The following is an 8785-nucleotide window of genomic DNA, read 5'->3' as shown; positions in this document are numbered from 1 at the left end:
TTTTATTTTGGTCTTTAAATTATATTTTGGGTCTCTTCTATTAGAAAATTCAGACAATATAAAACGTTTGTCTGATTTTAATCACTTAGTATTATGGTTTTGAAATCCATTTGTCTTCCCATGAATGCCTCAAATTTACCATTTTATATAATTTAATCAATTCACCTATCCATAGACATATAAGCTTCTACCATGACTTAACTGTTGTAAGTTGTGTTGCTATAAACATGAGTATGGATGTATCACTATAAATTTGTTCTTATAATTCACAGTTCAGTTGCTTTGATCATTTTCCTAAATGTTTCCATAACAATTAAATGGAAATAATATGTATATATTTCTTACTATATTTAATTTCACTTATTTTTAAAGTGGATTTATTATGTTATACTTGATGTTCACCACATGATTTTATGGGAAAAATATAGATACTAAAATAATTACTACAGTAGGACTTCAACAATATATATTATATTTGGTTTTATCCTAGTTTTAATTTTTATTGACAATGTTTTTGATATGCATATTTTAAAATTAGTATTTATAAATTGTTAATTGTACACATTTATGGGTTAAGATGGCAGAATTTTAAACATGGATATAGTGTGTAGTGATCAAATTTGGTTAGAAATTGGTAAGGTTAAAAGAATCCATTGAGAGGCCTCAAGGGCATTTTTACTGCTTTGTGATGGCATCTTGCCGCAGCCATATGACATGCCAGAAATACACTGTGTACTGTAGGTATTTATCTCTAACCAGCAGGAAAAGGAGAGGTTATGTGAGGCAGAAGCCAATCAAAGTCACCCTGATCAGCTGGCATCCCCATGTGTTATTAAGCCTGTCAAGATATTCAGAGTCTTCTTAAGTGCCCAGCAGCTGAGGACAGATGCATAGGAGACAAGGCAAGTGCAGATACTTCCACAACATGTAATACAATTGATAACAAAGGAATTCTATTATGCAAGTTTTCTTTTAGGAATGTTTGTTATACAATGAAAGCTACAACTCAACCAGAATGAACAGAACTGAGGGAATTGTGAGAATTGCAATGATTTATTGCTTTGTATTTTTGACATTTAGTCTAATAAAGAAAACATCAATAGTTACTCTATTACTCATGACTATTTGATATGACTATATTGAAAAATACTACCTGGAAAAAACTTTCCAGTTAAACAACACAGATAGTGCGCACTAAATCTTGGGACCCACAGTTCTATGACTAGGCAGGACTGTAAATTCTCTTGTGATTCATGCAATGATCATGAAGACATAAATTATTCCTGAGCAAGATGAGCATGCATAATAGATAATATTGACATTGCTCATTTACTACCCATCTAGGGATTATGGTAAATTTTAAGAAAGGGAGAACCTTTCATGTAGAACAGTAGGATTCACACTTTCTAGGCAGTATTTGATGATTTCAAGTAGAAAATTTGATAATTCAATAATAAATATAAAAGCTTCCAATCAAGATTTGATGAATAAGTGCTTACACATGGGTAGTAGTCTATAACATGTCAATGATTATGCTTACAATATGAAAAAATATTTCATACTAATCTAATATATAATGTAAGTGTTTATCTTGCAATAGAAAAAGACTTCTCTCATTGAGAGATCAATTTGTTCAATCATTTCAATGGTGCCTTTCAATGCAGTCTTCCCAGGGAGACATGTGTTTGATAATAAGTTTTGCAAATGAAAATATCAGCACTATGAACATCAAGATGAAAGTGGATGAAATGAAGAACAAAACTTTACTTCCACAATGTGAATAAAATAGTGTAACATTTGCATTAAAGCAGTGAACTCTGATTAACACAACTTTTTTAGTCCCAGGACGATAGATGATTCTATAATTCCTCTGTCCAAGAGACTTTTCAGAGCTCTCTTTATGTCTTTATTTCTCAGACTGTAAATAAAGGGGTTCAGCATGGGGGTGATCACAGTGTACATCACCGAGGCTGTTGCACTTGAGTGTGAATTTTTAGTGACAGCAGAACTGAAGTATACACTTAGTAATGTGCAAAAAAATAAGGAGACAACTGAGAGATGAGATGCACAGGTGGAAAATGCTTTATACCTCCCCTGAGCTGTTGAGATTGCACATATGGAGGAAGCTATTTTAGAGTAAGAGTAAAGGATGCCAGTGAGGGATCCTCCACCCAGCAGTGCATCTACCAAATTTAACTCCATATAATTGAGGTAAGTATCAGAGCAAGCAAGATAAACCAACTGATTAGGTTCACAGAAAAAGTGTGGAATTTCCAAGTGTATGCAGAAGGACAGCCGGAGCACCATTAAGCTTTGTAACAAAGAGTTCAGGGCACTCATAATCCAGGATGCCAAAACAAGCAATCTACAGAGCTTGGACTTCATGATGATTGCATAGTGTAGAGGTTGACAGATGGCCACAAACCGGTCATAGGCCATCACAGCCAAGAGAAAGTTTTCCAACCCCAAAAACAATGTAAAAAAATAAGTCTGGGTGATGCAGCCTTCATAAGTTATGCCCTTGCTTTGTTTCTGGATATTCACCATCATCTTTGGCATGGTGGTTGATGTAAAACAGGTATCTACAAATGACAAGTTGGAGAGGAAGAAGTACATGGGGGTGTGCAGATGGGGGTCTGAGAATGTGGCCAGGATGATGAGCAGGTTGCTGAGCAGGGTGATCAAGTACATGGAGAGGAAAAGTCCAAATATCAGGGCCTGCAGTTCTGGATCCTCTGAAAATCCCAGAAGAAGAAATTCTGAAACTCTTGTGTCATTTTTTGATTCCATATGCTGTAAAGATAAAATTAACATTGCAAAATTTTGTATCTTGTCTTCATAAAAGCATCCCTTGTGCCATCCTGGATTAGGAACTTCTATTTTTCTGTGTACCTTTTACTCGATATAATGTGTATTCTATACCTTTGATGACCGACTGTTTCATGGCCATGAGTAATCACAATTGAGTTCCAAACACATATTGCTGAAATGAAAAAGTTCATACTATACAATCATTGAGAAAGAATATGATTAAATAACACTTTAATGTGATTGAGCACTTGCCTAGCATGTGTAAGGCCCTGGTTTTAATGCCTAGCTTTTCAAAAGCCGAAAAACAAAAAGGAACCTAAGAAAAAGACTTCAGATATTTTCACTAAATGGAACTGACATATTAATAGATATTTGAGGGAAAAGCTAGATTTCACCTGATTTTAGCACTACTTATACTACACGGTATACACATGTATCTAAATATTACAGGACACTCCATAAGTTTGCACAATTTCACGTGTCTGTAAAAATATTAAATCATATGACATATTTATGTTAATACTTCAACAGAGGAAAACACAGGCATGAAATACAAAGAATGAAGACAGGTAGTATCTTTTGGGAGGCTCCGGGCATGACAAGTAGATAAGATATGTTTTAACTGGAACTTCAGGAAATGTTTTATGCTGAGCCCTGGGCATCTTACAGATTTATGTAGTTGCTGGAAAGAATGAGCAGTGTGATTCTCCTAAACAAGGGGCTTGCTTCATTCAGAAAAATTCTAAAAGCATCCATGTGGCAACCAGAATAAGCAAGAAGGAGATGAAAGAGCCATCATGCCTGAGAATGCTGAAGAAGGAGGTAGTCTGCTGAAGCTGCTGAAATATTAAGTTTTCAAAATGCAGCAGTTCCTTTGTTTCCAGGTTGTCCCTTTTTATTTTATCCAGCTTTGTTGTGGTATAATTCCTCAATGAAGAACTATGTGAATGTATTGTGTGCAGTTGGGGAGTTCAAACACAATCAGTATTTCATATACCACCATCACCTCTCAGGATGTCCCTGTATCCCTTTTCCTTTTTTGTTGTAAGAGCTCTTAACATCAGATCTTTCTGTATTGGGATCTTTGACATGAAAAATATATTATTGGTACTAGGCATGATGTTCTATAACATGTGTAAAAAAATTAATCATTTCAAATAACTGTAATATTTTTAAACCATTTAAACTACTATCCACATTTTCCCCTAGTCCACTTTTCTGATAACATCATTCTATCCTGTGCATCTATGAGTTTGACCTTTTAAAATATTTAAGGAGAACCATGCAGTATTTTGATTTCATAGGTGTCCCAGGATCAAGGTGGATTCCACCTTATTTCACTCTCTTGGTTAGACTTAAGGCATATTTATTATGAGACAATGGGAGAGATGAGAAATCTACAAGGAAATGTCTTTGATGAACACAGTCGCAAAAATCCTCCACAGAATACTAGAAAATTGAATTCAGCACGGCATTTGAAAGATTATTCCCAGTTAGAAATGCACATGCTCAGTTACTGATTGGCGGACTGCTCATGCTGTGAGACACTATGACACCCAGCACCTGTGCAGAAAATTTACAATCTGCCCTTATAGGATTTATCATGGGGGACATTATGCACTTATTTCATTGTTTTCTACTGTTGAAACTAAATTGAGAGATCAAGTTGAACAAAATTCTTCTTTTTCCTTTTTATTGAGGTTATTGGTACAATCTAGGTATACAAATACAGTTACATTCATCATTGGGATTCTGTACCTTTACATAATAGGTCTTGATTCTCATTTTTCCCCTTGTCCCTGCCCTCCCTTCACTCCCTCCTCCCCTCCCCATTTACAAACACTTTATTTCCATTTTTTCAGTTTCTCATATTTTTTTCCTCTCCCTTATTACCTTTCCCCCACCCTTCCCACTTTCCTTACACCTTTATCCCTTTACTTCCTATTTCACATTATTAATTGTCTCATTAGGATCCTGTGTACTATTATAGTTTTTCACACCAAAGAAACTATTCGGTATTTCAGTTAAAGAAATCTCTGTATGAACATTAAAAATAGGGAATCCTAAAATAAAACTAAAAAGGAAAGTAAAAGAGAAAAGGCAATGATGTAACATTAAAATAATCCTTAATTCTGGAGATGAAAATGGTCCCTATATTTAAATTGCTTCTCACTCTTATAGTCTTATCTTATTCTTTTTTCATTATTTAGAGAATACTTTATTAGTTTCTGTAATCAAACCCTCGTAGATATGACCTTACATATTTAGTATGATGTGTTACCCCTGTACACATGGAAAAAAATAAAATAAAATAAATTAACATTTCTAGACTGATATGGTTGTCCATTTCTGTACAATGCCAAGTTAACACAGTAAATTGGGATGACTTTTTCCAAAGTTGGCAGCACCATTAAAGTTTCCCAAAATTCAATTTATATGTATATATATATGTGTGTGTGTGTGTGATATATATATATATCTATATATCTATATATATAGATATATATAGATATATAGACTAATAATAATATGTTATGCATCGATAGCAGCAACAGCTTTTCCAGGTTCTGCAGTCATCTGAACAAAATTGTAGACATTCTGCACATTCCATTAAAAAAAAAAAACAAAGAAAAGAATAATATCCAGACAACAGCCAAGTGAACAAAATTCTTAACTGATTTGTTAAGGTTTATATTTTCACAAACGTGACAACATTTTGGAAAAAAAACATGTAATTAATAAATGGTTTGAGCAATAAAATAAATAATTAGGTAAATGAACTATCATATATTAGGTAAATAAATGCAGAACAACTGCATTAAATGGAAATCTTAATTAATTTCTGAATAATAAAATCTAAAATAACATAAAATAATCCTATCAATATCTGAATATAATTCAAGACTTCGTTGATAAGGATCTAAAAGAAGATAATGCAAACACATTTTTTAGAAGTGGGAGAAAAAGTATCAGGAGTTACAGTTTCACCCTATATAAACATAAATGGATCCAAGCATGCTCAAAATGGACAAAATAGCAACAATAATGAAATAGTGATTAAAATATTTAATAGCATTCTCTGTAAGTTTTCCTTACATGTGAGGTAGATGCACCGCATGAATTATGTCACTTATTCTCATGGTAGCCCCGTATTAGTGATTATTTATACCATTTGTACAGAAAGAGAGTCTCCACAAATAAAGTGAATCTTTAGCTCAGCTCAGTATGTTCCTCCAGAAGATGTAAGACTATTGCCATTCATAAAAATACAACTGACCCAAAAGGTAAAAGGCATTATTAGGGAAAAATAGTACGAAATGAGATGTCAAAAGGTATAAATTGCAATTGGTTACTACATGCAGAGGAAGTTGTAAATTTCAAAGGCAATGGAGGACATCTGCCTGCCATATGGCAGATTGATATTTGATCACAAAATGGTATTGTACCCCAATATATCTATCCATATTATAATCCAAAGAGAAACTTAGTAAAAACTATTCCTCTGAAAGAATTAAAAAAACAAATGGATACACTCCCAATAAAAGCAAAGAACTTTCACAAAGAATTATGAATTCCAGAGGGTGAAAAAGCCCAAAGTATGAAAAACATATTAAGCGTCACTAGTAATGAAGAATTAGAAATAAAAATTCATAGATTTCTTCTAATAAAATAAAACATATCATGTTCATGTGAATACTCATGGGATAAATTACCGTGAAATGTTTTTCTCATGAGCAATTGATGTCAGGTAATATTTATAAGTAAGTGGCTAATCTGATAGATGTAATAAAAATGGAAAGAGACTCATTAAGGAAAAATGTCTTCATTTTACAACACACACCTCCATACTTAATAGTTAAATTTCTTACCCTTAAACTACAAGACTGCCTTGATAGGTTTTAACTTTATTTGAAATAATCTATGGAACTACTTATTCTGTCCCATCTAATTAATCTTCCACTCCCATCAAAAATTGTCAACAGTGATCCATGCATTGTAGAGAATAAAGCACAGTTTTAAAAATATATATTTTAAATAAGCTGTCAATGACTTAGTCTAGGAAAGAATCAAACACAATCATCTCTCAGGACTGAGCCAGGCTGGCTTTGTTCTCAGGAGACTTCAGGTCAATTTTGTCAGCTTCCTTTCTTGCAGAACCTTTCCTGAAGCAGCTACCAGGGTCTCAGACTCACCCAGATGGAGTCTCCGAGATCAGGATTTCTCTATGGAGGTACAGATCCCTCTCTGATGGTTAGTGATAAAGTCTGAAAGTCTGCCAGAAGACAGCAGGAAGATCTGAAGTGTCACTCTCCTAAGCAGGCTTAGGACTGCAAAAGTAGCCAACATATCCTGTCCAGCCTAAGATTGTATATCTGAGAGGTAGCATTAGAGGATCTACTTAAAGCTCCCTATATCTGCTCATTAGGCGATTGTCTCCTTCTTACTCCAAACTCTGAGCATCTATCTGCTTTCCCTGTGGGACCTTGGTCTGAGCGGAGAGAAAAAAGTTTTGCTCATTTTATGTTCCCAAGAGAGCAGGTTAGCAATCAGGTGAAATCAGCCTTTATTACTGCTTCTCTTTGAAATTTGCTCTCCTACTGACCTCAAACTTCCTTAGCATTTTTCCCAATTCTAAATTATAATTTTTTCCAAATATGGAGTGCCTGACTTTGCTGAACTCCTTGAGACTCCAAAATACTAACTTATAAAGAAGTTATGCACAGCTCCTTACATATGTAGAGAGTTATTCTTCCCTCTTCAATTTTTTTGTCCTTGACTTTGTTAATATACTGTATTACATTTACTGACTTTCATATGTTCCACTACCCTTGCATCTCTGGAATAAATCCGACTTGGTCAGGATGGATGATCTTCTCAATAATCCTCTAAGCAACCACGGGATGTTGCTATAATCCTTGGCTTCATAATGTTTTTACCCAGCACTTAGGCTTTCATGTCTGAAATACAAGTTAGGAACTATGTCATATTGTTGCATTTAAAAATCTTTAGATTATTTTTTTCATGAATAAATTATATGTAAAATATTTTGTGTATGAAATATTATATCAAAATTTCCAAATTATTGCCAATACTTGGTAATTAGAAGATAATCTTTATCCTCCTGGGTATGAAGTGAGAATCTGTTTCTTTCTTTGCTGAGATTTAGACACAGGCACTGTAGATATTTATTAAATCTTCTCTTCTATGATTCAGATCTAATAATTCTTCATAGCTTCTTTTCCCCTGTTGACCTCTCTATTTGAGGGAGTGGGGTTCTGAAATTCCTATTTTTTTTTAAATTTTATTGAGTTTATTGGTACATTTTAGGGATACAGTACAGTTACATTCATTGTTGGCATCATGTACCTTTACATGGCAAGTCTTGATTCTCATTTTTTCCCCTTACCTCTGCCCTCCCTTCATCCCCTCCTCCCCTCCCCATCTACAAACACTTTATTTTCATCTTTTCATTCTCTCACAATTTTTTCTTTTCCCTTTTTGTTCTTCCCCTACGCATCACACCTTCCCTACACCTTTAGCTCCTTTCTTCAAATTTCTAAATGTCAGTAATCTTATTAGAATCTTATGCATTGTTGCAGAATATTCACACCAGGGAAACTATTTGGTATTTACACATGTGGGACTTATTTATTTCATTTAGGAGTATATCTTCAATATGTATCCATTTTCCTATGAATGAATCTATTCTCTCGCTCTTTATGGCTGAGTAATATTCCATTTTATAGAAAGACCACAACTTCTTTATCCAGTTTCGAACAGATGGGCAAATAGGCTGTTTCCAAGATTTAGCTATTACAAACTGTGCCGCTATAAACATGGGTGCACATACTTCTCTGTGATATGATTCTTTTAGTTCTTTTGGAAAGATACCCAGCAGAGGCACGGTGGGTCAAATGCAACCTCCAGTTCAAGCTCTTTGAGGTATCTCCATATTGATTTCCATAGTGGGTTG

At 34.2% G+C, this 8785-nt stretch overlaps 1 protein-coding gene across 1 annotated transcript; it reads right to left on the bottom strand.

Moving 5' to 3' along the window:
* Positions 1-1821: 1821 nt before the first annotated feature.
* LOC104851101 (olfactory receptor 7A10-like) lies at positions 1822-2790 on the bottom strand. Its single transcript, XM_010608259.1, has one exon. The coding sequence runs from the start codon at positions 2788-2790 to the stop codon at positions 1822-1824; it is 969 nt and encodes a 322-aa protein (XP_010606561.1).
* Positions 2791-8785: the final 5995 nt, after the last annotated feature.

Source organism: Fukomys damarensis, unplaced genomic scaffold, assembly GCF_012274545.1.
Source record: "Fukomys damarensis isolate Sample0158 unplaced genomic scaffold, DMR_v1.0_HiC HiC_scaffold_30, whole genome shotgun sequence".
Taxonomy (NCBI): Eukaryota; Metazoa; Chordata; class Mammalia; order Rodentia; family Bathyergidae; genus Fukomys; species Fukomys damarensis.
The sequence above is the reverse complement of the archived record's forward strand: the minus strand, read 5'-3'. Positions and strand labels throughout refer to the sequence as shown.

Excerpts from the sequence above, each read along its gene's own strand:
- LOC104851101 (XM_010608259.1), bottom strand. The coding sequence starts at position 2,790 with ATGGAATCAAAAAATGACACAAGAGTTTCAGAATTTCTTCTTCTGGGA.